The sequence below is a fragment of the Punica granatum genome, chromosome 8 (assembly GCF_007655135.1).
Source record: "Punica granatum isolate Tunisia-2019 chromosome 8, ASM765513v2, whole genome shotgun sequence".
NCBI classification, from domain to species: Eukaryota; Viridiplantae; Streptophyta; class Magnoliopsida; order Myrtales; family Lythraceae; genus Punica; species Punica granatum.
Genome location: NC_045134.1, coordinates 3,031,414 through 3,058,983, shown reverse-complemented (window position 1 = coordinate 3,058,983; position 27,570 = coordinate 3,031,414). Strand labels below are relative to the sequence as shown.

General features: G+C 39.6%; 3 protein-coding genes across 7 annotated transcripts; 2 read left to right on the top strand and 1 right to left on the bottom strand.

Moving 5' to 3' along the window:
- Nucleotides 1-40: 40 nt before the first annotated feature.
- LOC116187855 lies at nucleotides 41-10,052 on the top strand. 3 transcript variants are annotated; one of them, XM_031516853.1, is made up of 9 exons: nucleotides 41-418; nucleotides 3,913-4,115; nucleotides 5,892-5,984; nucleotides 6,275-6,457; nucleotides 6,541-6,643; nucleotides 6,997-7,176; nucleotides 7,957-8,486; nucleotides 8,909-9,312; nucleotides 9,744-10,052. In XM_031516853.1, the coding sequence occupies exons 1-9, from the start codon at nucleotides 244-246 to the stop codon at nucleotides 9,802-9,804; spliced, it is 1,932 nt and encodes a 643-aa protein (XP_031372713.1). In that variant the 5' UTR covers nucleotides 41-243; the 3' UTR covers nucleotides 9,805-10,052. The 3 variants fall into 3 exon arrangements, with proteins under 3 accessions (XP_031372713.1, XP_031372714.1, XP_031372712.1); XM_031516854.1 differs by having other exon boundaries at nucleotides 42-418; nucleotides 3,933-4,115; XM_031516852.1 differs by lacking the exon at nucleotides 41-418 and adding an exon at nucleotides 2,081-2,660 and having other exon boundaries at nucleotides 3,933-4,115.
- Nucleotides 10,053-10,372: 320 nt separating this feature from the next.
- On the bottom strand, nucleotides 10,373-14,614 carry LOC116187322 (alpha-galactosidase 3). 2 transcript variants are annotated; one of them, XM_031515978.1, is made up of 15 exons: nucleotides 14,212-14,614; nucleotides 13,160-13,218; nucleotides 12,727-12,783; nucleotides 12,614-12,648; nucleotides 12,438-12,541; nucleotides 12,279-12,351; nucleotides 12,114-12,172; nucleotides 11,938-12,003; nucleotides 11,767-11,850; nucleotides 11,543-11,607; nucleotides 11,356-11,441; nucleotides 11,171-11,261; nucleotides 11,012-11,070; nucleotides 10,787-10,927; nucleotides 10,373-10,652 (listed from the first exon to the last, which is right to left on the bottom strand). In XM_031515978.1, the coding sequence occupies exons 1-15, from the start codon at nucleotides 14,430-14,432 to the stop codon at nucleotides 10,542-10,544; spliced, it is 1,311 nt and encodes a 436-aa protein (XP_031371838.1). In that variant the 5' UTR covers nucleotides 14,433-14,614; the 3' UTR covers nucleotides 10,373-10,541. The 2 variants fall into 2 exon arrangements, with proteins under 2 accessions (XP_031371838.1, XP_031371839.1); XM_031515979.1 differs by having other exon boundaries at nucleotides 10,374-10,652; nucleotides 11,356-11,438; nucleotides 14,212-14,612.
- Nucleotides 14,615-20,474: 5,860 nt separating this feature from the next.
- On the top strand, nucleotides 20,475-25,957 carry LOC116188635 (potassium transporter 2-like). Of its 2 annotated transcripts, XM_031518111.1 has the most exons (10): nucleotides 20,475-21,080; nucleotides 21,919-22,155; nucleotides 22,236-22,470; nucleotides 22,601-22,846; nucleotides 22,932-22,985; nucleotides 23,318-23,578; nucleotides 23,682-23,734; nucleotides 23,845-23,962; nucleotides 24,068-24,322; nucleotides 24,508-25,957. In XM_031518111.1, the coding sequence occupies exons 2-10, from the start codon at nucleotides 22,120-22,122 to the stop codon at nucleotides 25,626-25,628; spliced, it is 2,379 nt and encodes a 792-aa protein (XP_031373971.1). In that variant the 5' UTR covers nucleotides 20,475-21,080; nucleotides 21,919-22,119; the 3' UTR covers nucleotides 25,629-25,957. The 2 variants fall into 2 exon arrangements, with proteins under 2 accessions (XP_031373971.1, XP_031373973.1); XM_031518113.1 differs by lacking the exon at nucleotides 20,475-21,080 and having other exon boundaries at nucleotides 21,706-22,155.
- The last annotated feature ends 1,613 nt before the right edge of the window (nucleotides 25,958-27,570 follow it).

Sequence of the window (27,570 nt, the reverse complement as noted above, 5' to 3'; positions counted from 1 at the left end):
TAAAAATATAAAATAATGTAAATAACAATAGAAATATTTTTCTCGTGAACTTCAGAACGGCCATGGCTGTGCTTACTCCGCTTAGCTGCACCGAGGCCCGTTCCAGCAGCTGAAACGCCACGGTGACGCTCCCCAGGGATTCCGCCGCTTTCCCCTACTCAGCTCCGATTATGAAACGTGGCTCCGTCGTGGCGGTTTCCGATTACCGGTTTCTGGCTCTCATAGTCCAAACTGAAGGAGAAAATGGGGGATAAAAGACAAAGAAAGGAAAACTGCCGGATGCGTTACCGGAGCTTCCTGGCGCTTTCCCTTGGAATGAGCCGAGCTGGTGCAATAAAGGGAAGAGCTTTGACTTCAATGGCCGGACCAATGGGGCCAAACAGCAAGCCCGGGAAGCAGGCATGCCACTCCCCAAATGGTAAAGTTCCCTTCTTTTCAGGCCATGGTTTACTGTTTTTAAGCTGTTTATGAGGAGATTGATGTACGTTAGAGGGATGGATGATGCATTATAAGCAAAACCCACAAATTTGTGTGCTGTGATTTGCTTTATAGGGCAACGAGGAAAATTATGGCTTGCTTTGTGGGCTTCTGATCATGATTCCTTAGGCAAAGCATAGCATAAGTTTCCATATTTGCAAAATCACAGCTTATTACAAGCCGGAGTGATTTGAAGCGGATGGGCCTAGTAAATTGTTGCTCTTGCCCTGTACAAAAGGCATAGTTTTTTATGCCTCATAGTTCGAGATGGGATGAGGAACTCAGGAATGGTGAACCTACGGACACGGGGAAATTTAAGAGGAAACTTGTATAATAAGTTTGGATCATTTTATTGATTGTGAGAGGAAGATGGAAGGTTTTCCGAATTTCATGCAATGGGACGGTGAGAGCAAACCCTGTACTGTCCTCTGTGTAACCACGTGCACTTCGCAGATTAAGGAAGCACAACCAATTTTAGTTCAGATAGTTTGTGATAGGACCCTAAATTTCCGCAATCCGATAAGTTTCTTGTCTCGCGTTATGCCCTGCTTTTAGCAATAGATTTGTTCCAAAACTTTTTTTAGTTTGTTTTTTAGTAGAAAACCAGAGTTCATGTAATCCGTTTTGTTATTGACACATTGTATTAGCAGCTAAATTGATTGATCATGTTAGTGGTTACCTATTTTCAATACATAATTTTTTTTTTGGCCAAAATTTCAGTACATAATGAGAGTTTTCATTTTCAATTATTTCTCAGTACAATGTTATTTCTTTGGTCAATAGGTTTGTGTGCGGTTCAAAATATAAATTAGCACATTAGAAAACTTGGTGAAATTCATTAATATTGTCTAACAGCCACAGAAAGAACAATAAGCTACTTATTTTTGGAGAAGATTTAAAAATTTGGAGAAGGAGGAAAATAGGGCTACTTATTGCCAGTAAAGAAAATACAAAAACTTCCACAGAATGGGTTGGCATCTCTATTGTAAAGGTAAATGGACTAAATATTTGGGAAGATAATAATTATGAAATCCCATTCACATTAATTAATGTAATTTAAGGTGAAAATCTGTGCGAGGATTTGAGATTTAGTAGTAAAGTTGTTTAATATGTTCTTATCAGAATCATTTTTTAGGAAAGAATTATTAAGAGAGCAAAGTAAGAATTTTCTTTGACTGATTTCACTTTTGCCATCAATTTTGTGGTTCAATAAAAGGAAGTCTTGTGACTGCAAAGTTATTTTTTTACTGAATTTAGTTTTATTCTCTACATTGGCTCATAGGAAATAGCTTCCTGTTGTTGAAAGATGCCTCTTGTCAAAGTGGGTCTCTCATTTTGGCAAAAAATTGATTAAATCCTTCCTTTGGATTTCAATTTTGTTTCCCTTGACAAATTAATATATCATCTCTTCAATCTCTGTTCTGTAACCCCATTTTTTCCCCCATTTCCTAATCTCTCGCTCACCCTTCCCCCTCTTTCCCTCTCTCCCTCTCCAGCCGTTTCCTGAGTTTAGAGAACCAGGTGCATTACTTACCCTTCATTTTCAGAGAACCTCAGATTTTTCCCCTTAGTCTTAGTTTATAAGTACTCGAGATGCCTAATTTTCTCAGCTTGACATGATACCCACATGAAAGCTCTTCTTGGTATGATCTTCATTTGAGCTCTTCAGATTTCTTCAACGAGCCTTCTGAAAACGCATTTAGCTATCTAAGACTCTTTGGGGGCAAGGACCTACATAGACTCCTTTGGGGCAAGGACCTAGAAACCTCTATCAGGAATTCACTGCAGCCTAATGGTCTAACCTGCTTCATCAGTGCAGTCTTATGTCCAAAAATCCTAAGTGGCCTCTTTGTGTGTGTTGCTATCGCTTGTAGAAACCATTTCTGGATTTTTTGTTTTTGTAGAAAAGAGAGTTCTTGTAGAAACAGGAGAATTCTTTTGTATATAAAGAGATGGAAAATCTCTATCTACAATTTTCACCTTCTTCCTCCTTTATATCGTCTGTCCCCCAAACTTCATCTAGTCAACTGCCATTGTCTTTCGATGTGGAAGTTTGGGCATTGGCTGAACAAAGAACTGAAGAAATATTAGGTACTTTTCAGCCAACTGTAGTTTCTCAGCACAAGAGGAAAGAGGTGATTGAGTATCTTGCACAACTAATCAGTGGGTATTTTGGGCTTGAGGTGAGTTTGACTAAATACCCTCTGTTTACCTTGGCTGAGAGTGTTTGCATGATAGGGAAATTATATTTCCCTTTAACTAAAGTTTTTTTTCCCCTTTTTCACCCAACCAAAGAAAGCCCATATTTCTCAAATTCTTACTAGATGTGCAGATCGTTGAACTCATTTGGTGAACTCAAGCTTGGCGAGTTTAGCTCATATAGGAAATTAGAATAGCTCATGAGATAGATTCCAGCATAGAATGTGACTTACATTGCAGTTGTGATGCACTGGGCTCCTGATTGTGTTAGCCTACACAGGCACGTTGATGAGGTATAAGCTCCCTTTAAATGGTGCAAAATGGATCGGTTAGGTTTTCTCTCCAGCTCTTAGTGGTTGTTTGGGTTGCGGGTTATGACGTGTTATGGAGGGGTGGGTAACCCTCCATAACCCACCCCTCCATAACCCGTCATAACCCTCAATCCAGACAAGCTATCAAGTTGATATAGGCTTATCCATCATAACCCTATGAGAAGTTAACGTAATTTTAGACTTAAACTTGTTAGACGAAGTTGTACTGTATTATTTATGTCATGGCATTTATCTTGATAATGCTGTCAATTTTAAATGTACAATGAAGTGAAATGCCGACCCATGATACTACTCAGTTTATATGCTTGCCAAAATTTTTGAAAATGGAGATTATATATGTTACCGGTTCTAGCCTGCTTTATATAGAATGCCATAAAGTCAAAGCATAGGTAACCACATAGATAACCTTCATTTATTTTGTGGCACAACAATTTGTATTTATCTTATCTGGAAAACTAATTCATTAGCTTAATTGCAATAACTTCTATTTGTGCTTGAACAGTGATTTTCATGTATCACCTTTTGTCGTGTTACAAATTCATTTCTGTTATAGTAGGCATAATATACTGGGATATAATGGCAATATCTAAAGCTTACCCACTCTTGATGTCAATATGCATATCCACATGTCAATAAAAGAAAACACATGGCTTCTCCGAATCTCTTTCTCTCCCTTCACATGACATCATTTCTGGATTAGAGCCTCCACACTCTTGATGTCAATATGCACTTTATATACTCGATTCCATGCGATGGGCCTTCATCGTTGTGAGGGAGCCTGTTACCCAATATATATGAGATCTAGGTTTGACACTAAATGCAAATAAGTGACTGTTCAGATAAACGTTCATCTTATTATGGAAATTGTAACACTATCTTGATTAAGTTAAAAAATAATGTGCAGATCGTTTGCACTTTTTGCAGGTCTTTGCGTTTGGCTCAGTCCCATTGAGAACATATCTTCCTGACGGAGATATTGATGTGACTGTACTCTGCCATCAGAACTTGGTGGAAGATTTGATCAGAGGACTGTGCAGTATGGTAGAAGAAAGAGGGAGCATCAATGGCGAGTTCAAAATGAAGGACGTCCAAATTATTCATGCACAGGTTTAACTATATTCACCCCTAACGTACCACTTATTTCTCTTTTCTTTTTGATAGATCCACTTATTCCTCTATTATTTTATTGTTTAGCTCATTGAAAACAAAAGTAGGTTCCATAATTTTAGATTAGGTTGGTATGTTTCTTTGTGAATTCCAACTGTTATTACACAAACAATCCAAACTTGGGCAGTGCTGCTTTTTAATAGATAACAGAATTGTATTGTGAGAAGAATGATTATTACGCTTACAGTCTATGCTAAAATTTGTAGGATTATGTACATGTTTTTGTTTTAACTCATGACTGGCATGCATGGCACAATATTTATCTGCTTATCCAGACCTAAATGTTGCATTTATGAAGTCATGGATTTAGGGTGCTTATATATGCTTGTTTGTAAATTATGGATTGAAATTAAAAGGTATGGGAATAAACTTTAAATAGCACTTGCGAATACAAAGACCTTTGAGACAAGCCTTGATCCAAAAGAGACCAAGAATGTAGAGAGATCATGTAAACTAGTTTTTTCTATCTTCACATACCTTAACCTTTGGTCCTTACTGAAGTTCTTGCAACTATGAAGTCCCATTACCAACTTATCCATTTTCCTATTTAACTAGTCTATTGCAGTAAGATCTGCTTCCAGAAGGGTCTTACTTCCGTTTTCAACTCGGATGTTTGAATGGTCACAAGTTGATGTAGCCAAAGCCTGTTAGTGAAGCTTCTTTCAGCGGAAAAACGTTCAGACAATTTTTCATTGTTATACAAAGTGCATGAATTTATTGGTCAGTTCTGTGAGTCGGACCATAAAACCTATGAAATCAAGTCGGTTTCTCAAAATAGTGAATATTCAGTGGAGAATTTACAGTAATCAAGCTCCGTGTATATGCCTGAATGAGATCTTTCCCGCCTTATGCTTTATTATCACTCTTCTGGTCAAAGCCAAGGGATCAAGGTTATTTGTCTATTACCTGTATTTTAATCTAGTCTTTTCTAGCTAAAATCTATCATCGGCTACCATCTTTCAAGGAATGGTCTCAATAGTTCTGATGACATTAAGTGGCCTTCTGCTACCATGTTAAACACAAAATGTTCCGTCAGACTGGTTTTTAATCTTTCCTAGTCTGCAGCTTCTTGCCAATGGGAAGCTCTTACTTAAAAGTTGTCAGAATAACTTGTCAATCCTAGTAATTTCATACTAAGGGACCTAAGTCATCCAACGGCTCTAGGGATCCCAGATGAGGGATCCTTATTCCATTAAACTGTTGTACATAATACATCCTATCCAAATAACATCATCAAGTGTAAACTGGTTTTGCTAAATAAATTATGCACACAATCAAGTCTAGTTTTTGTTATCTTCTCAATCCCCTATTTGTTGCATTTCTCTGAAGCAAGGTATTTTGCTTTTTGCTTGCCGTGCTTGTATTAATTGCATTATCATTCAGATCTTACCTATCATTTATCAGTTTTCAAGGTAATAAAATCTAGTTGCAGGAAAAAATTGACACTATTCTGTTAATGCAATCATATAAAGGGAACGATCAATGCATACCCTATTTATTCTTTTGGTTTTCTATATTGCATGCATACATCAACTCACTCTTCCTATCACCTCATCGAAGTTGATTTAAAATTTATGAGAAGCATGTTTTTGGCAATCAAAGCCCCTAATTGTCGTGTCTCTCTAGTCAGACAGACATGAGCCACATGTTGTCTAGTTCTCATGAATTTGCTGGACTTAAACTGTCTCTGTTTCTATCTACGATGTTGGATGGCAGGTTAAGATCGTTAAGTTAAACGTGAAGAACATTGCAGTTGACGTCTCTTTCAATCAAATTGCTGGACTTGGTGCTCTTTGCTTTCTTGAGCAGGTACTTTCTACTATCCATGTTTTAAATTCAGCATTTTTTGCTACTAATTTTCTCCCGCATCACCCCTCCCCCACTTCTCTTTCTCTTGGGGGGGTGGTTGTGTGTGGGGGACTAGTGGGGCTTTGCTGAATTAAGCTGAATTAAGATATGCAAGGATAGGTCACATAACTGAAACAACCTTCTTTGTCTCTCATATGTGCATGTGCATGCACACACGCACACCAACATGGTGGTGGTGTTTCTATCCTAGTTCATATTATTTGTCTGTTGCCGTATATTATTTCCCACAGGTTGACCGACTTATAGGGAAAGAGCATCTCTTCAAGCGCAGTGTTCTGTTGGTCAAAGCCTGGTGCTTCTATGAAGGCCGTATACTTGGCTCTCAAAATGGACTGATTTCCACCTATGGGCTGGAAATAATGGTCCTGTGTATCATCAATCTCTTCCATGCATCTGTCAGCGGTCCTTTAGGGGTGGGGATTCTCAAGAATGAACATTTCCTTTACAAATCCGAATGTTGGGAGCTAGCTTTTGATTGGAGTATTATTGTCTGCAGGTCCTGTGCAAGTTCTTGGACTACTTCAGCAAGTTCAACTGGCAACGTCGTTGTATCAGCATATATGGTCCCATTGCTATAGAATCCCTTCCAGGGCTAGTGGGTAAGTGGAGTCCCTTGGTATCCATCTAAAAGCCTGGGCCACTTCTGATATATTCAAATGTTCTTGGCCAAATAAAAGTTCAAAATTAGATTGTGCAGAGAAAAATGGCCAGAGAAAAATGATAGATTAACAACTGGTTTCTAAAATCATTTGAGGTTTTTTTTTCAAAAAATTTTAATTGGTTATTGAAAATTCTGTTATGAATAATTTTGAAAGTTTCTTTCAGTAATTCTTTCAGAATTTGAAGGAGATATAGAGGGGACTGCTCCTGCTTTTATATTGGTAATAGATGATGCTATTTCCGTGGGATTGATAAACTTTTATTTCAGTTGACTGTGTTTTTCACTGTGCAGTCGATTCCACGGATATTAATGTTGATCAGCTGTTGCTTGGCAAGGACTTCCTTAGAAGCTGTAAAGAGCTGTTTTCGGTTCCGGACCCTGATGACCGAACCAAGAGGTTTCCGGTTAAGCACTTGAACATAGTGGATCCTTTAAAGGAGAACAACAATCTGGGACGCAGTGTGAGTAAGGGTAAGTATGACCATTCTTTCCTATTAAACCTGCTTGATAATGTGCCTGCGAAAGACTAAGATGATGCTTGCCTGTTTGCTCCCAAGGGAAACCAAGTTGAAGCTTAATTGGCTGTGAATTATCGTGTCTAATTAATGATGGCTTACCCAAGCGAAGGCCAATTCTGATGTGAGGCAGTCAATTTCCAAGTCGTTGATAGAAAAAAGATTGAAAAGAAAATGTGGATATATGTGTTGATCTTACTCATGCCTGACCTTGTTTCACTAAATCAACTTGTCTTCTAGGAGTTTTCTCTTCTCTCTATGTTTGATATGTCTGCGGCATCTTGTTTAATGACATTGCTCATGGTTTTATTTTTTTAAGAGTAGATAGCCAATTTGCTAAGTATTGCGCTTGATCTTTATTTTTGATAAATCTGTACATTAACATGCATTAATATAATAACCCACCATTCAAGATAAAATGATCAGAATATGTTCTTGGGTGTTTGTATTATTTGCAACATGTTATGACCTCATAATCCAACCGAGCCACGAGATAAGTATTAATACTGTACTCTGAGACTGACTCTGCTCTGGGGAACACGAGGAGGACAAATTTTGCTCTGCCAGTTTTGCTGATTACTTGGGCTGTAAAGAGAGTCTGACATGTACTGGTTCTCCTTCTATTGATGCTTCCAAGAGAATATTAATCTGGGCTTTCTCACGTTTATGATTGTCATTGACTCATTGTTTTATTTTATATTTGCATTATATGACGATAATCTTATATTTCTCTCAGGCAATGCCATGCGGATTAAATGTGCCTTTGCTTATGGGGCCAGAACGCTTGGTACGATTCTCATGCTCCCAATTGAACAAATGGTTCGAGAGCTTGAGACTTTTTTCCTCAACACTCTCAACAGGAATGGTAGGGGAGTGAGGCTGGATGTGGATGCTCCTGTCCCTGTATTTGGGACTGGGAAGTTCGAACGCTTCAGCCTTAATGGAGAGCTTGACTCTTACTATAATGACTTTCTTCATGGACAGCAGCGCCAAGAACATGCACTATCTTCTGATCAACCGCCTTCTCTTCCATCACTTGCTCTTACCGCACCAGCTCTTGCACCGCCATCTCCTAGGAATCAGAACGATGGACGATGGAGCCCTTCCTCCAGGCTCCAGTTCCAGAGCCGAGCCACGCCTTCTTCCTGGAGAGGCGCAGATGCCTTTGTCCCAAGGCCCCATCTCCAGCACCCACAATCTCCAAGAGCTGCCTCCTACATTGAGTTTGGGAGGTCAAGAGGGACTGGAACTTACATCCCGGTCACGGTAAGGGAAATAATCAATCTCAAAAGCCTTGATGTTGCCTATAGTAGTTTTATATGTTGGACCAAATAGGCTGAATGGATCAGGTTAACTGATGATGGACCCGTAAAGTGTCTGGTCCTTATGAAAGGATCTGCCTGTGAACTAGATGAACCAGTCAGCTTGCTCAGGTCTGACAGTTCACGTCAGTTTTCTCTGCAACCTGCATGTTCTTGCTTTCAATTGGTTTTATTGCTCTTAAATTTTTAAAATTCACTTGTTTGAATGAATATCCATATATCTAAAAAGCTCCATTAGACCCAAATAAAAACCCGATTGAACCCAATGGCCCAACTTTTAATCAGTTAAACGGCTAGTCCCATTTGTAAAACCATGATATTACTCTGTTTTCCTTTCTTAGCTGATTGCGCTTTTGAAATCTCCAGGCCCGCCGTCCTCCAAAAAGAACACAGATTTGGTCTAGGGCTGGAAATTCAGGATCTTCCAGGAAACTGTCAACTATGGAGGCAGAGGCAATTGAGGCTCCGAAGAAAGAGGAGGGTGAAGGGAGTGGCTGTTTTGATCTCTCACCAGAACAGTTCCCACTTCTATCAAGCCTCAAGAAGACTGATGCTGTTGTGGAAGCTCGCACCAATCAATCTGAGGTCGTGCCTCCGAAAGCTGGGGAACCAAGCATCTGCTTTGGGAGTTTTCAGTCTTCAGTCGGACAGTCTTCTTCAGTGACTGCAAAGAAAGTTGTGTCGTGCCAGAATGCTGGGGAAGTCTTGATGAGCAGTTCTTCATCAGAGAAGGGGAAAGAACCCAGATCACTGGAGAGCGCCGATGAAAGGTAAGCTGGTGGTTTCTAGCTTATGAAACATACTGGAGAATATAATGCCCATTTGGTTTCCGAACACTGCAAAGATTTTGGGTTTTCCAACTATCTTATCGAAGAATTAAGTAAATAAAGAACTGCAATTTCAAACTTGTTTTTTTCCATTATTCTCTTTGTTCTACAAGTGAATGGTCATGGGAAAAAGGATACTTCAGAAGAATTTCCTAAAACCAATTGCGGGCTTTGTTTTGGCCTGGGAAATTCTCCAGTAAGTCGGTTTTTCGTTTCTCTAGAAGCCGAGGGACTGCATGAAGTATGCATTCAAAAGCTTCCATGTTTTCCATTTTCCAGAAAATAGTTTTCGTAGTCTGGAAATTTGTTTGCCAGTCTCTCCGACCACAAGAGAGCGAAGTATTAACTTATTTTGCTTCTTCAATGATCTGCAGCACTTCAGCAAAGCCTTTCCAGCTCGAAGATGAAGGAGAGTTCCCACCCCTAGCTCAGTGACTGCTCTCTCCGGTGGATGCTTGAAACCGAATAATCAAGACCAACACAGTAGTCTATACTGTTAATCTGAAACTTGAGTTACCATGGTTTTGTCTATGGGTTTTGAAGATCTTATGAAAGCAATGTCCAGTTGAGATCTGTTCCATTTACCTGTCCTGTGATCTTTGCGATCTTTCGTGAGCAAACTCCGCAACTCATGCTTTTGTCGTTAATGGAGGGATCCTATTGAAAGTTGAACGGTTTCAGAATCCTACTCTTTTAGTCTTTGCACGAGACTCCCAGTTTTTTCGACCGAGTTCTTCCTTCCAAGTGTCCGGTTAATCCTCGAGGCACTTGAAGTAATTTCTAGACCAAAGTTCAATGAGGATCGAACCCTGGATCTAGACGTTGACTATTGTGATGGTTTCGATAATATGTGAAATTGAAATTTCTTACCTAAAAAGAAAAAGAAACTAGAAACCAAAATTAAAAATCGAGAATTGCCGCCCATCGTCCCAAGCGCAAATTGGAAGATAGGAGATGGCAATATTGGGGTCATATATACCCGATTCTAAGCGCAAATTGGAAGACCAAACGAACATGTTTGAGGGGTGACAATATTGGGCAAATCTCAATATAATACTCGTTTCACGTTGAAATGAGAGCCCTGGGCTGAAAATTGCCCGGAATTTCACCAGTTTTCTGGTCTAGGTTCCCGATCAAGTTGCATGAAGGCCAAAACTTTGGTGAAACTAGCTCTATATGTCGGAGATAGATATCGACCAAGGCGTGAATATATACATGTGACAGTTATGAGCTTCGACCCAAGAGCTAAAGGATGATACTGCATTTTCTGCGACTTCTTCGTGCTGCAATGTGGGGGAAAAAAAAGAAAGAACAATAATGAGCAGCAAATGGAGCTACTTGCCAAAGAACCGGAACGAAACCTAGTCATATTTTAATAATTTCAAGCTAGCTCCTGGCAACCTCGATCGGCTGTTACCTGCCACAGATCCTGAATGGAAACACTGGTGCTAGATTCAAGCCCGAGGGATTCCCATCTAGCCGTGATTATTGAGGCTCTTGAGCATCTGTTCCATAAAGCGACCACCAACCGATGTCCCGACAAAGGCCCGCCCCATACCTAAAGCCCAATGCAGGAATAACCCCAGTGGTGAATCTGAAGAATGCGTCCATGTATGAGGGGAAGTCATTTAGTAGTCATAACCTGATGACAGCCCTCCGGTCCAGAAAGTTGAATCTTCCTTCCCTGAACTCCCAGAGGATCTGCAAGAAATGTAACATTCTCGTTTGCATATTCTCTTGAAAGATAAGACTGCCAAAAAAATGGAAAATCGCATTAGAAGAGAATAAATTTTAGCATTACCCTGGTTCACTGCAATGACCTCCTTATTGCTTAAAAGCTCGAAAGTCTCTGCTGTCATGTTTCTGATGTCGCAACCGATTAAAAGGGGGGCCTGCAGATAATCGAGACACAAATATCTCACTACGAGGAAAGCCATATATACGAGGACAGCTAGGAAAAGAAGTTAGAAGGTCTGAAAAATAGACCTTCATCAAAGCCCATATACTGAAATGAGCACGGTATTCCTGATAACTCATGCCTCCATTGCCCACTTCCAACATATCTGGATCTGCTGAGACAGGAAGTAATAGAAAGAAGAACAAACTCATGAATTTACAATTAAACCCCTTCGTATGAATCCGTGAGCCATTTGGCCTTGATCGAATTATTTACCATTCCATCCTCCAGGTCCTGCATAGTCTGCCCACTTGTCGTTCAGATCAGCAATCCTGGTCATGCTGAATGAATTGAAGCCAAAACGTGTTGGCATCAGTACTTAGATTGTTCATTGAATGTCGAACATTCTTAATGGTAGGTTTTACAGTTTCTTAGCCCGGATTCATATTCCGGCAACAAGCCCAATGGTATCAAGGTACTGACTCGTGGAATAGTGTTACCTCACCCAAGAGTCGTTGATGTCATCAGTTGTGCGCCAGCTATTCCCGACATCACGTGCCCATAATGCAGGATCTTCAACTCCCCTGAAAAACCAAAGAAAAGAAAGATTTTGTTTTCACTGGCATTACTTATGATATGAACTTGGGCATAAAGAGAAGAGTATGGGTTACCATTCACAAATAGAGTAGAAGATCGTGCGTCCAGACGCATTTAGAGCTTCCCGCATAGGTGGATATCTGATGCATCAATTGACCAAATTTTGTTTGGTTTATCAACACGTTAACATCAGTTTCAACTTCCTAAATTAAGGATTTAAGAGAGAGAAAAAAAGACGGAGAAGAGAAACCTTTCCAGTGGACTGATGCCAAGATTGTAACAGTTGTCGTACTTCAAGTAGTCTGCCCCCTGTACGTGTAGTCGGACTTGGTGATGAAAGGACTTCTTATGAACAACGTGATCATTTGCAAATAGGAAAGCAGCCGGATGTTTTACAAGGAAGAGAAAATCTGACCCAAGAAGCAAAGAGCTCTGCATCATCATTTTCATGGTAGAGGGAACCTGGTCGAACTTCACATGTAAAGACCCTTCAAGAAGAACTCGAGCAAGTTAGCACAATCTTCATTCATTAACATCTGAAGCGATAACTTCGAGTTTGGAAATCCCATCCTACCCAGCATCTGAATAAATCCCGAGCTTGAGGTATTTCCCATGCACGTAATCAGCTAAGGCTTTTATGCCCGAAGGAAAAGTCTCTGGATCAGGAACCAATCGACCCTGCAGAACCAAGTTAAATGAGTACACTCTCCTGACAAAGAAAGGCAGTGTCAGTGACAACTAAAACCAGACCTTCGAGTCTCGTGCTGCAGATGACCAGCAATCATCTGCAAAGAGCATATATTATGATGACCACCATAGGAATGGAAGATACAGAATCCTAATTTGCAAGAGCAGGAGAATACCAATATTGACATACACGTAGCCCAAGTCAGCAAGGCCGGTCGAAATAAGCGCATTAGCTGACGACAAGAAAACTTAGAATATTATTACGGAATCAAAATCATTGGAAGTTTGGTATTACTCTAAAGTGATGGCCGCTACTTTGATTAGTACTAAATTGAACAGATGACTGTCCTTGAGCTCCAAAAAAGCAACTCAATACGTTGATTTGCATAAAATGGAAAGCATATAACTAAAAGGAAAGCACATAACCAGTCCAGTATGTGAATCTGTCACCATCTACTATCAGAATTCAAATTCACTCAGTCAGTGATCTCCCTATTCGAACAATGCACAAAGTTTATAGAATCAGTTCTATCACTGGGCAGGACAAAATAGTCGCAGAGCAGAGTACAAAAGAGAGCCAAATCCTGGGGAAGAGAATGATATTGATACCAGTTTCCTTGATCACTGTTTCATTGATGTTGCAGCCAAAGAAGTTCCAACTATTCCATCTGCCAAGTACAACAAAATCACTGAAAAGCCGAATTTGCTTCCAAAGAAGCCACAAGCAACAACTAGGGTGATCCCACATAGACATAGCATACTATAAAATTTCATTGGATTTGGCTCATCTCCAACCCAAAAGTTCAAACCAATAGGTTGTAGTATTCAATCACTTATAAACCCATTGATTTATATTTAATTTTTCTATGTGGAACAATATGTCTCAACACGCATCCTCACGTGGCAATGTGTGGCCTTCACCTAGACGTGCCACGTAGACTTGAACACCTGCCCTCAAGAACTGATTATGAGTCGGGACTGAACTTCCGTGTTTGGGACTTAATCACAAGGTGAACTTCTTCTTGCACCTTGGATGAGAGGAGGGGAGATACTTGATAATGAGGCCACACTTAGACCAGACTAAGATGAGGCGCAATTTGACTACCTCGAAACTAGACTTTTTTTTCGCTAAATAAAATAATTCATTAATTAGAAAAAGGTACAGAGGTCGATGGATCTAGGTAAGGGTACCTTTCAAAAGTACAAAGAGAATGAAAATTTGACTTTGAGCCAAATTGGCTCAAGTCATGGGCAAGGGTATTGTCTTTCCTAGGGATTCACGAGCAAAACCAATCCGAGAAGAGATTAAGGCTAGAGATAATATCCGCTACTAAGTTCCTAATTTCTCATTAGACTTGGTGTGGTGTGAGTTCACACTAGCTCGCATAAGCATAACCCGCTCTGATACCATGTAAAATTCTCACTTGAGCTTACACGAACTTGAGTTTATCAACAACCCAAAAGCTTAAGTTAATAAGTTTTTAGACTCAACTCTCATATAAGACTGTGGTTCATTTTTTAATTTTTTCGTCTGAAATAATATTTCTCAGCACATACATGACAGCAACTGAAGTTATCACAATCATTGACCGGCATGCAACAACCAGGACTGAAAAATCCAACATTTCACAAACATGTCACAAGAAAAGGAGAGAGCTGACCCCATCTGGGGAGTCTGAGCCAACCCGTTCTTGAGCTGAAGAATCCCATACTCGGAAGCATCAAAAATCCGATGGAATGATCTGCTGAAACCGCCACCGTCATGACTCCGCATAAGAGGCACTTCTTCCGTTGCCGTCCCCGAAACCACCACAGAAGCCGCGGCTATGGACACAAAAACCAGCAGAAGCTCCCAGGAAACGGTAATGCTGCCTGACGCCATTGATGTTTCCTTTCCTGTGCTCTGGTTCTTACTTCCTACTTTCTGAGGCTAACTCCTTGGAGAAGAAGGAGATCCCAAGCTCGTAAATTTACACCCTTACCAGCACAAACAGACAACATTTCCATCTGGGTTCTTGACAAATCAGCATTCAGCAATGTCGGGTCATTACACCAGTCATAGGATCATGCAAAGTTGATTTTATGAATCTTATTTTCCACGAGGAGGCCATGCAGAGGAAACAAGTCTTCTCTATGCAATATATAATATTAAGTGTCATGTGGGCTTCAATATTTGCTTCCAATGGGCCTCTAATGGGTCGATCATAGTTGTCTTGTCTACCACATTGAACCCATCATAATTTTGCATGCAAAACAATGAACCTGTAAACTGAACGCATTTGCACTTTCGATGCAGGTTAATTCTCGATATAATTTTTTACAAGCAAAAAAGACAAAAATTATCGATACAATGTCTTTTGAGTTCACTGAAATTTAACGCGCAAGATCCCCTGCTAACCCAAGTGAGCGTTACAAATGTCCATACCACATTAACTCGGTAGGGAACTTCTAATATGTTATTCCGATGCGTTATTTCTTTACGTCCATCGGTTTATAAGGGATGTGAAAATTGAAAAAAATGTGTTAATTCCCAGTATAAGGTTCTTTAATGTGATATGTAATAAATAAATATGTTCAGCTAAAGTCTTCGAGGGAGTTGACACTATGAGGATGACCATACACGTCGGAAACAATGTCGGCCCCATTTCATGTTTATTATTACTCTTCCCACTTTGTCTTTCGGGTTCTTATCCATTGGCTCATTAAGAATGTAAAAAATAAAATCCCTTATCCTTCAATTTTCACTCCCGTTCTCCTATTTCATGTATGTTTGAAAATCAAGAAAAGTTCTGATATATGATATTAATTCTCTCTTATGAGCTCAACAATACTGATAAGGGTAGCTCCTAGCCCACTAAACAAACCAAACAAGGCCCACCATGAACCTCTCTCCGACCTCGAACCAGCACACTAACCACGGCCGGCGCACCTGGTGAGCCCGGCGAACCTAGCGAGCCCTGGTGAACCATGTGGAACCGACGAGCTCTCGGCGGCCAGCTAGTTGTCCCCAGAAGCCCACTCGAAGAGCCGTGGAGGCCCAACTAACCTGAGAGGCCCGACTAGCCCTTGAGGGATCCAAACGGCCCATCCTTCAGAACCATCCAAGCCCAGCTAACCTGCCAGGGCCGGCGAACCAACCAGGCCCGACGACTCCTTCGAAAGGGTCGGTCGACCTGACTTGCATCATGCATCCAAGCCCAATGGGCCTTGGGACTCCGAAGATACTCGTGGACTGTTGTCAACCCGTCATGAACAGCCTCCCATTATAAATACCGGTTCATCACACATAAAAGTTATTGTGATTTCACTCCTCTACCAGGAAACACTCTTGACTGGAGCGTCGAAGGAGGTTCTTGGGGAAACCTTCCCGAGTCCCCAGCTAACCTCTGTTTTCTTGGTTCAGGATATTTATAGCAGCGATTACAAAAACGAGTATTCAGCAAAGAGTTTAAGCGAGTAAGATAGAGCTTGCAGAAAATTGTACAACTTACAACGAGTGAGATTCGTCTTGGTGAGAGAATGTTCCTTCTTGGATATTTTTCTCCACATCAAATACCATTCTACTGAGTCAGATTGACCAATCGATCAATACATTTTTTTTTGATGAATCGATCAATGCATTAATTAAGTAGACAAGTTGAAGTTAATTTGGATCATGAAAAAGTTTTTTTTTTTTGAGGTTACAAATCTAAACAACATCATCTAAAGGGTGAATTGATAATCTACATATATCGACATGCCAGACTTATCGATGATAGCAAATTTTGAAAGGATTTTTTTTTTCAAATTATAACTTTTAGTAAAACAAGAATTTTGGGATGCAATGATGACGTGATGAAGTCCTCATCATATCTTTGGTTCCCGAAGCCTCTCTCCACGCCAAGCAGCGGGGACCCTACACCCTTTCACCCTTTTGATCGAGTTCAAACCCACAGTATAAATCCCACTAAACATGTTCTTGTTTTTTTCATCATTATAGGATTTCTCGAACTTATCCTAAAAATTGTCGGCGTTAAATTAATTGCCGTACTTTATTTAAGTTCTTGTTGTATAATATCATCTTAATGTCCAGTAAATTACTTTTGTATATCTTAATCCAAGTTAATTAAGACTTATCAAAAGTGATTATCAAGTTTATTAGAAAGACCACTGTGCAGAATCCCAATCACACAAATGGAATGAGTTAACTGTCTATTTGGTATCCATGAAAGTACAAGAATTCAATTCAATTGGCAAGAATTGCATTGAATTTTGCTATTTAAATTGGGATCAAAATGATACTAGAATCACTTAAAAAGTAGAAGCATTGAACTTGAAATCGAGCCAAAACCAATAAGATTTGGCCTGAATTCAATTCAATTGGCAGTAAACTTTTGAAAATAATTTATTTCAATTCTAATGTGTTTCAAAAAGATATTTCAATTCATTTCAGTCAAATCTATTGCTATTCCAAACAACATAATTAAGTAACAATTGATTGAATTAAAATTTTTTTTTGGCGAGAATTAATTTCAAATGGATTGTAAAAAAAGTAAATTAACCAACGAAGTTGTTGGGGTTGATAGAGAATTATCATTCCATTAGTTACGAAACATAAGTATACGTACCTATATCCATATCTTAAGTTTGCCACGAGATCTACGAACATGTTATCATTGTCACACTCGCATTGTATTATGCAATGAATGACAAGATCGAATTTGAATTCATTGATGGGAATTTGCCTCAAAACCAATGCATGCATGCATACAACAAATATTATATAAATAAACTAAGGTGCAAAAGCAATGGGTACACATTTGTCATTTTTACCGATTGGTCAAAGACTTGAGGGACAAGAAGCACCAAGAAAATCATTGCTTTCCCACAAACATAAAAATTAATTAAGAACACACACTCTCTTCAACCCTCATGATAAAAGTAAACACAAAGCATGCATGGGTCCATCGTTATAATGCCCACTTTATATCAATTCCCATGACGTGCCTTAACTTTCATATGTTCGAAAAAATAACCACATTATTTTATATATATATATATATATATGCACACACACACATCTCTATATACATGTTGAAGAGGGAGGTCTAGAACAGCCTTTCCTGCTCAAGAGATCATCTCTGCCTGCATAGAGGAGCTAGCTACTTTTGGGTTCATGGGAATGGCGATCTGGAGGAGAAGCGATGAGGTTGTCATTAGCAAGACACGTCTTGTACTGGTTCTGCTCGTCTTTGCTCTGTGCTTGGTGTTTTGTTCCGTGAAAGAAGTCGAAGCAGCAAGAACGACGTTGGTGAGGCGTATTTCCGTTGAAGATTATAGTCATCCTGGTGGAGGAGCTGGAGCTGGGGACGATGATGACGGGTATGGGATACCGGACTACGACTTTTACAGAAAGCATGGCGAGGTCCCGAGTCCCGGTATGGGTCACTGAAGTGTAACCTGCTCTCTTTAAAAGCATACATTATCTTCTTGGATATACATCTAGCTAGCGTTATGTGATTTTCCTTTTTTTCCGTTGGAGAGGTTATGCTTTTGTTGGTATATATTTTTGTGTGCTTCCCATATATATAATATTATGTATATATATATATATATATATATATATTTGTTCATGTTGTTAGTTAGTAATTAGAATTTTTCTTTGATTGTACTAGGCCTTGAGCCTTTCTTGTAACAAAAAAAACATATTTTGTTGATAAATAAGGTGTGAAAAAAGAATTTAACTTAAATATATATTTTAGTCTTTTTCTCTTTGTGAGGAAATGATGAAATATGCGTATATTTGTTAGAAATATAATAAGAAAGCATAACATTAAGTTTTCTTTTTTTCTTTCCTTTTTTTGGTTGCTGAAAAATAATAATTACTTGTTAGGTAAGTAACGATACATCATAAAATTAATAATGTCATCCCATTTTCATTAGGGTCTGAGGCTGCAGGACGGTCCCTAGACTATGTCGCCTTCCTTTGGCCGTGGACTAATATTCGTTTGACTCGATATTCTGATAAATAGTCACCCAATTTCAAAACTGAATACGGTTCGACTCACAGTTCACTCTTTTCTGCGTATTGACAGTACTAAGATATCGAATTAATGTATCCGAAAAAGAAAAGATCTAGTGAGAGCAGGAGCTCTACTGATGGAATAACACATCCATTTCTTCACTTCCGATGACCAATCAAGTTCCAATATATCGTGATTAAACTATCGTCTAATCTTTTTGTACAGTATGCATATGGTTGCGAATCGATTGAGGTTAATTATGAGATGATGGCATTCCTCTGAGTCCTTTATAGATGATTGTTGCATTATAAATCACCTCAACCTTCATAGTGGACGTACCATCTTAAAATTAGCTGGACATTGATAGCTCTGAGAAACAACCTCAAGCTTCCATTAAATTGACTTTATGGGGCATTAATTAGAATGTAAAATCACATTCTAGAGTTCTAAAAGTAGAGATATGCATAAAAAAAATATATAAAATGATTTGCCACCGTATTGTATAGAATCACTCGTCGAAATATATATGGCTCAGAGAAAGAGGGTTGTCATCGTGCTTTTTCTAGCTCGGTCTACTTTATCTATGACGAACTCACTCCCGGTTTTTCTTTCTACGTGCGATCAACATGCAACAACACAACAACAAGAGCATATTTGTGGTTTCTAATATATATATTGATAGTGATGCCGAGGCGATATTGCCATTAAATATGTGTGTTCATTTTATGTGCTTTTGGTTAGCCATTATATAAGTAAGAACTTGTAAGATTGTAATTATACAGTCGGAAGGCAAAGTATTAATTGTGGATATAATTAAGGTTCGGTGGATTTCTTACTCAACCCACAGTTGGTAAAGCTACCAATAGCTAATGGAATTCAAGTGCGTTAACATCACTATTAATGGAAAACCATTTTATTTCATTAATTAAGCACCTAGCTAAATGCTTAATAACATAGAAGACTCCCTCCACCCCTCTCTCTCTTCTACGTCCAGGCACGTTTCATATGCTATCTCAATATAAATTTACCTTTTCTTTTTAAATTTAATTTTTGGAGTGGGTGATCAATCTAATAGGTCCCTATTTTTTTAATGTATGCCATAATATTCGGAAGCTCAACAGAATCCCGACTAATCTAGTTCGAACAAAATCGGTTCATTTAGAGGTAAATTTCTCTCAATCAATCCATTCACAAGACTTAAATTCGAGATCTTATTTAAGAAAAACAAATATCAAACTATTTAAATAAACTATTGTTGGTTAATTCAAGCTGAATTAGTCACCATCTTATGGATCATCTACTTAATGCTAGATTTTTTTTTTTTTAATTTTTTCTATCTTTCTGCTTGATGTTAATCCGAGAGTCGAAAGTGAATGGAGGGTACACTCCCGGTCCACTCCCGGTCTAATCCTCCTATGAAAATTATTTGGAAGTATAACATGGGACATTACACGTGAATAAAGATATCTAATTTCCTTTTTCCTCATATAAATATTCATTTTTTATCTCTGCAGTCTGCACTCATAAAATTACAAATCGAGATATTCCTTCCAAATTCCAATCTTTCTTCCTCGAATCACGTCCATAGCTTGCCCATGTTCTTCAAAATTCTCCAACAAATAATAATAATAATAACAATTTAGCGATTCTCTCCTCCTTTTTCTCTCTCTACTGAGCAACATTCGCCATTGTCGGTGTTTGCAGACCTCAAGCAACAGTACTGTTTTGCTTTGATTATTTAATTTAATTAATCCAAAATTGATAATTTGATATCCAAATTCCCAAGAAAAGGGAAAATCACCGGCTTAGATTAATCGCGTCTGTCCTCAGGAATCCTCATCACTCTCCCATTCCTAACCCCCATGTCGAATCCATCACATGTCCCTAACTTTCCATGCATGAACGAGTCACAAAGCTCTGGTTTTTCCAAGGACAATAATATAAAATCCGATCCCATGAAGCTTCCCATTTTAATCCTTCATATATCTCTTTGCTTCCTCCGACGCGACTCGTTGTCGCGCGGCCTATATTGCAGGAAACCTTATTGAGATCTAGTCTGGGCATATAAAGCTCAGATTTTTGGTATAGCTTTCTAGTAAAGCTTCGATCTTGATTGTTTCCTTAAAACGCAGTTCTTGATGATTGATCATTCGACGTCGAATCTGAAGCTCAATTAGCAGTTCGTTCATGGTGGTGGTGAGTGTGAAGGTCAGGTTTTTTTATTCTCTCAGAACTGCGAGATGGCAAAAAGCAGCAGGACAAAGGCTGCTCTGCTCAACTAGGTGAAAACGACAAACAGCGGGTGGCTCAGTGGGAAGATAATAGTTAATGGGGGGAAAAGGGCTAAAATGGAGGCCAAAAATTTAAAAACGAAGGGCATGGAGCTCCTTCCACTTGATTCCTCTGTTCACCACCCACCTCCTGTTTTGGGCCACAAGAAGTGAAAAAGTTCTCATCTTGATGCTATCAATCTCCAACAGTCACCTCTTTTCCTGTTCTTGAGTTTTGAATCTCGATTGATTTGTCTGGTAAGTCTACTTCTCCTAACTCGTGGAGTTATGTTACACTTTGGCATTGTGGGCAACACTTCACCTTCTGGCAGTGTTTCTTTTCCTAGCAAAATCAGTCATCCATAATCATTAGCTTTAAAAAGCTTTGCCAACTAAGAGAAGCTAAAGAATGGGTGAAAGGGTCTCACCGGGTTAGGTGTGATTTTGACGATTTTGGAAGAAGGTAAACTTAAATGTGCACATCCCTGTTCGTATAAAGTCCTGTTCTTTGTTTTCATTTTCTGGTAAAAATGGAAAACAAAGAAAAATGGGTGCCCATAAATGAATTCCATTGGCATCAAAACCATGACCCAACAATAACAACGGCTCCACTCAGACTAGATGTAGGTGGGGGTACCCGAAAGCTTTTCTTGATTTTGGGCTTTGTTAGTCCTGAATAAACAAAAAAACGTGACGACAACAATCTTGGGTATATGACTGTTAATGGCGTGAAAAGAGCAAAGGTTGTTCAAAAAGAAAAGAGCAAAGGTTGTTCTTTTATTTTACAAAATGTAACTGCCGTTTGAGTCACGTGATTATGCTGCTCCAACTGCCATTGTTCGATAATAATCTTTTACTTGCCAATGACTGTTTATCTCCCCTCTTCTTCAAACGCATGGGCTTCACCTTCTACTGTAGCTTTGCGCTTGCAGTGCAATAATGGAAGTACTAGGGAGTAGTTAATTTTAGGGCCCTTTGACATTTATTGGGCTTTCATTTCATCAGCATATTTATTAAATGTCTTTTCATGCTCAGTATCTCCAGCTCTCGAGGGGAATTTGATTTCTGATTTACTCCTTTTGTTCTCGTTTTCAAGAATCAGAGGAATTGGTGAGCATGTGATGGGACTTTGGAGGTCATGTGGGAGTGTTTAAAGTGGGTTAATGAGGCCTACGCTTCTGTTCATGCCCTCCAGTTGCAGGACTAGAAATATCCGTCAATGTCCAGCGAAGTTCTCAGCAGGTCTCCCTGTTCCACATCCAGAAACTTCTGGTGAAATTTGATTCGTCTCCGGAATATGGATCTTGATTATGGGAAGTGCTGGAACACGAAGGTGAGTGAGTTCGGTTCGATTGTTTGCCGGAGTAATTCGGTTTTTCTTTCCTAATGTTTCGATCTCAATGGCATTTTCAGAAGGAGTCTTGGAGGTCAGTGTTGGTGTTGGCATATCAGAGCCTTGGCGTGGTATATGGGGACCTGAGCATTTCCCCTCTCTACGTCTACAAGAGCACATTCGCCGAAGACATTCAGCATTCTGAGACCAATGAAGAGATATTTGGCGTTCTGTCCTTTGTCTTCTGGACTCTCACTTTGGTTCCGCTGTTCAAGTACGTCTTCATTGTGCTCCGCGCCGATGACAATGGAGAAGGTAAGCCATTTGACAATTACTGTGATAGGATTTGTTCGGTTTGTGGAAGTTTCCCAGATGTTTGCTTTGTCATATTGGAAGATAAAAGAAATAATGCATCCTGCTGCACTTTGTGGGCTTGAATTTGCAGGGGGTACTTTCGCCCTTTATTCGTTGATTTGTCGACATGCCAAGGTAAGCCTTCTGCCCAACAGGCAGGTGTCTGATGAGGCTCTCTCGACATATAAACTAGAGCATCCTCCCGAAAATAAACATAGCTCGAAGGTGAAAATGTTGCTCGAGAAGTACAAGTGCTTGCATACGGCTTTGCTGATAGTGGTTCTCCTTGGGACTTGTATGGTTATTGGGGATGGGCTGCTCACTCCAGCTATTTCAGGTATTATCTCAGCTTTACCTTCCATTGAAGCCAAAAGCTAATTTATGGCAAGCTCTAAATAATTTCGTCCTTGGCTCTGGTGTAGTTTTTTCTGCAGTTTCAGGGCTCGAGTTATCCATGTCTAATTACCACCACGAGTGTAAGCTTTTCTTATCTTTCAATGAGGTTCATTATATAATTGCACATTTGGATGTCATAGGTAATTCGTGGAAAAGGAAGCAAGAACTTCATTTAGTTGTGGAAAAGTTTTTCCAATTCTGTGTTATCATACACGAAAGTGTATTTAATACCGACAAAGGTTCACATGCTTTAAACAAAATATGCAATTTACAAGATTTTCATGTTGCTTCTTCCTGTTTCTGAAACTGAACATGGAAAAAAAGCTCGTAGCACTTATTGCCCATAGAGAAAGAATGTGCATGAAGAGGTTTCCTTACCTGTTCGAACTAATTCTTTTACAATCTCTGGCAGATGCTGTGATTCCAATTACATGCTTTATACTAGTGTGCCTCTTCGCTCTTCAACACTACGGAACACATCGGGTTGGATTCTTCTTTGCCCCCATAGTTTTGACTTGGTTACTCTGCATCAGTACCCTTGGCTTATACAACATATTCAAGTGGAACCCTCAAGTCTATAAGGCTCTTTCCCCATACTACATGTTCAAGTTCCTGAGGAAGACGAGAATAAGCGGGTGGATGTCTCTAGGCGGCATTTTGTTGTGCATAACAGGTACTCCAAAATCTTTGAAAGATCGATTTCTCCCTTTTATTTTTATTTTTTAAAAAAAAAATTCTAACTAATCTGATTAATAAAAACCGACACTTTTACATAGGCTCGGAAGCGATGTTTGCTGATCTTGGCCACTTCTCATACATTGCTATTCAGGTAAATTCACCCTCTGTTCTCTTTTTGTGGATTTTATACTGGCACGTTTCCTCTGAATGGTCCTTTGAACGCATTTACTCTTGCACTTAATTGCCACTTCCAAATCACAGATTGCTTTCACCTTTCTCGTTTATCCTGCCCTCATATTGGCTTACATGGGTCAAGCCGCTTACCTCTCAAAGCATCACCACACGATTTACCAGATCAGCTTCTACGTCTCAGTTCCAGGTATGTCTTCTTATTGAAGTTGGATGTAGCCTGGGAAATTGTGTATGGCACTAATTCCATTATGATATTCTTACTGGGTTGAGACCGATAAAATTTCTCATGCAGAAACTGTGAGGTGGCCCGTGCTTATAGTGGCAATCCTTGCTTCTGTTGTTGGAAGCCAAGCGATCATCAGCGGGACTTTCTCTATTATAAACCAGAGCCAATCTCTTGGGTGCTTCCCGAGAGTAAAGGTCATTCACACCTCAGACAAGATTCACGGGCAGATTTACATTCCGGAGATCAACTGGATACTAATGATTCTGTGCATTGCTGTCACGATCGGTTTTAGGGACACCAAACACATGGGAAATGCCTCAGGTACCACTATAGTTTCTCATTTCTAGCTCATGAGAATTTGCAGTCATCCTCCCGCCAATTAGGATGCAAGTTCATATTCATAGATATCTATTTGTTCGCGTCTTACCACATCATCGGGAAGACCCGCTATTCAATCACTGGATAAAAAGCTTTCTCATCAAGTGCTTGATTTTAATGTGCAACAGGACTGGCAGTGATGACTGTGATGCTAGTGACCACATGCCTCACCTCCTTAGTGATCATTCTTTGTTGGCACAAACCGCCTGTTGTAGCCCTGTGCTTCCTCCTCTTCTTTGGCTCTGTCGAGCTACTCTACTTCTCGGCATCCCTCACGAAGTTCACTGAAGGTGCTTGGCTCCCAATCCTCTTGGCCTTGTTCCTGATGACCATAATGTTCGTTTGGCACTATGCCACAATCAAGAAGTATGAGTTTGACCTCCATAACAAGGTCTCTCTAGAATGGCTCCTAGCCTTGGGCCCGAGTCTGGGGATTGCACGAGTCCCTGGAATAGGAGTAGTCTTCACAGATCTGACATCAGGGATCCCTGCTAACTTCTCTCGGTTTGTGACCAATCTCCCTGCATTCCACCGCATCCTTGTTTTTGTGTGTGTGAAGTCCGTTCCCGTCCCCTATGTTCCCCCAGCTGAGCGGTACCTTGTCGGCCGCGTTGGCCCTGCAACCCACCGGTCCTACCGATGCATTGTTAGGTATGGGTACCGTGATGTTCATCAGGACGTGAATTCTTTTGAGTCCGAGCTCGTGGCTAAGCTAGCAGACTACATCCGTTACGAATGGAGTCATGGTCAGGCAGCCAATTCTAGGGCCGAAGATGAAGGACCTCGCTCAAACAGGTCCTCGAGTGAATTTAGGCTGGCAGTGATCGGGATGGTGGACCTGAAAGGTCCACCAATGTATGAGATAGACGAGAACCCAGAGCCAGTGAGCGTGTCCATTGGCTTCTCGAGCGTGGGAAGCATGACAGATGCCATTGAAATGGAACCTATGAGGACTGCACAAAAAAGAGTCAGGTTCTCCATCGAAGACAGCTCCGAGACCGACACACCCAGGGAGATGGAGTTGGGCTTGCAAGAAGAGCTGGAGGACTTATCAAATGCTCAGCAGGCGGGAACTGCATTCATTCTCGGGCACTCCCATGTCCAGGCAAAGCAGGGGTCGAGCCTTCTAAAGAGACTGGCCATCAACATAGGATACAACTTCCTGAGGAGGAACTGCCGGGGCCCAGATGTGGCTTTCAGGGTGCCCCCTGCGTCTCTTCTCGAGGTCGGGATGGTTTATGTTGTCTAGGCTAGAGGAGAAAGTAGACAATCAAATAGTTACTTATGTCTACTATAGATAGGTGCAAAAGCAAGGTATCCAGTATATATAAACTTCAAGCGTGCAGATCAAGATTCGCATTAAGGGTCGGGCATAGCTGATCAATCCATATTGCGTGTAGCGATTACGGTACTGTAATTCATGATCAAACTGGAAAACACGAATTCTTCTGAATTACTGAAGACGTGCTGAAAGTTTTTGATCGACAGTGTCTCATGACAACATCTGCAGACCATAAACATATGCAGAATTGGTGCAGAGGATTTAACTTAAATGAAAATGTACGTATAGTTATATTATAAACGATTACGATCGAAGAGATACTCATGGGGATGTAACTGCATACTTTAAAAAGTTTGGAAGGGTATTTAGAAAAAGTAAATGTGAAGAAACATTATTGCAAGCCACCGCCAACGACCGACATTTCTGGCCTTTGTTCTTCATTCTCACCTATACATTTTTCCTCTCTCTAATCTTCTTAATTTTCACCCTCCAAGCATTTCCCCCACATTACGTCCACTTCTTTTCTCCACGGAGTTTCCCTATGTTTCGTAATCTCCTACCCTGTCCTATTCTTTTTCTACATGCCACCAATAAACGCCGTCCATCCGACCGTTGAGCATTCCAACAAAAGCTTCGTCGTTGTTAGTAAAAGCTTTTATGTTGGTCTTCCTGTGTTTCTACCTTCAAAAATTCTTTTCGGCGAAGAAGAATGAAGAGAAAACCTAAATTAAAGTTCATGGACCGGGTAACGGTTTGTCTCTTACTTTTTTTTTTTTTTTATCATGGTATTCAGGACCTTTATGGTTATGGGTCCCGATTAATTCAATTTAATGTTATTTATCTCTTACTTTTTTTTTTTTATAAACATGTTGTTTCTTTCCTTTAATTCTTGCTATATCATACCCTGCGCTACACGCCGTGCTCCATGCAATCTTTTTTTTTTTCCTTTTGAAATATCTAATCAAAGCATAATTAATAATTATTCTTCAGAATATGTGTGGGTTCATATTCTTTATTTGATATTAGAAAGGTGTTTTAATTTTTTAGGTATGAACCCTAATATTCGAAAATTTAATTGGATCCCGACTAATCTAGTCGAGTTGGGTTTATCCACTAAGAAGTAAAACTCTTCAGCATGAATTTTCTTCATTCATAAGAACTCGAACCCAAAATCTTGATTAAACGGAACAAATGTTGAACCGTTTAAATCAACTCACGTTGATGAAAGGTGTTTTAATTAATAAACAATAATATTACTCGAGCTACGTGCACAATAAAATATAATTTTAATTTAAAATTTTATATACTTGTACTGACTGTATTGTTGTATAAATTATCTTATTTTATGTATCAATATTATGTTCAGTATTGGATCATGGATGAATTCATATATATATATTTATATGTGTGTGTGGTAACCGCTTCCTCTATTCTACTTGCCGATTGGGAAAATAGGGAAGAGAGGAAAAGGAGAAATGGAATGACTAACGGTCGGGATGGAACCCTTCGCCCTTTTTTTGCTGGTCAGAAACGGACATCTTTCAATCCCTGCATATATTTGACTCAAACAAATGGGTAAGTGTGTGAACCGTCTTTTATTTTGTTTGTTAAAAATAACTTAGAAAATGATAATTACCCAAAAAAACTTAGAAGATGATGAAGAAAATTTATAACAAAATGAAATTTTCTGTTTGTAGCTTTGTCCGTTGTTGATTAGGGAAGTGCATTGCACTTGGTTATAAGCACTAATCATATTAAGTTTTGCGTCTTATGACGAAGTCCGGCGTCATATATAGTCACAGTCCCTCCGAACTTTTCTATTCTTTGTTTTAACCTTAACGGGATCTAACAAATTCGTGACACAAACTAGATAACTGACAAAAAGAACGGTATTAATAGACGTGACATT

Coding starts and splice junctions, on each gene's coding strand:
- LOC116187855 (XM_031516852.1), top strand. CDS start 2,430: ATGGAAAATCTCTATCTACAATTTTCACCTTCTTCCTCCTTTATATCG. Junction 6,458..6,540: donor CTGTCAGCGGTCCTTTAGGG/GTGGGGATTCTC, acceptor TATTGTCTGCAG/GTCCTGTGCAAGTTCTTGGA. Junction 6,644..6,996: donor ATCCCTTCCAGGGCTAGTGG/GTAAGTGGAGTC, acceptor TTCACTGTGCAG/TCGATTCCACGGATATTAAT.
- LOC116187322 (XM_031515978.1), bottom strand. CDS start 14,432: ATGGCGTCAGGCAGCATTACCGTTTCCTGGGAGCTTCTGCTGGTTTTT. Junction 12,784..13,159: donor AACAGTGATCAAGGAAACTG/GTATCAATATCA, acceptor TCTTGTCGTCAG/CTAATGCGCTTATTTCGACC. Junction 11,442..11,542: donor AGGACCTGGAGGATGGAATG/GTAAATAATTCG, acceptor TTCCTGTCTCAG/CAGATCCAGATATGTTGGAA.
- LOC116188635 (XM_031518111.1), top strand. CDS start 22,120: ATGGATCTTGATTATGGGAAGTGCTGGAACACGAAG. Junction 22,156..22,235: donor GGAAGTGCTGGAACACGAAG/GTGAGTGAGTTC, acceptor TGGCATTTTCAG/AAGGAGTCTTGGAGGTCAGT. Junction 23,579..23,681: donor CATTTTGTTGTGCATAACAG/GTACTCCAAAAT, acceptor ACTTTTACATAG/GCTCGGAAGCGATGTTTGCT.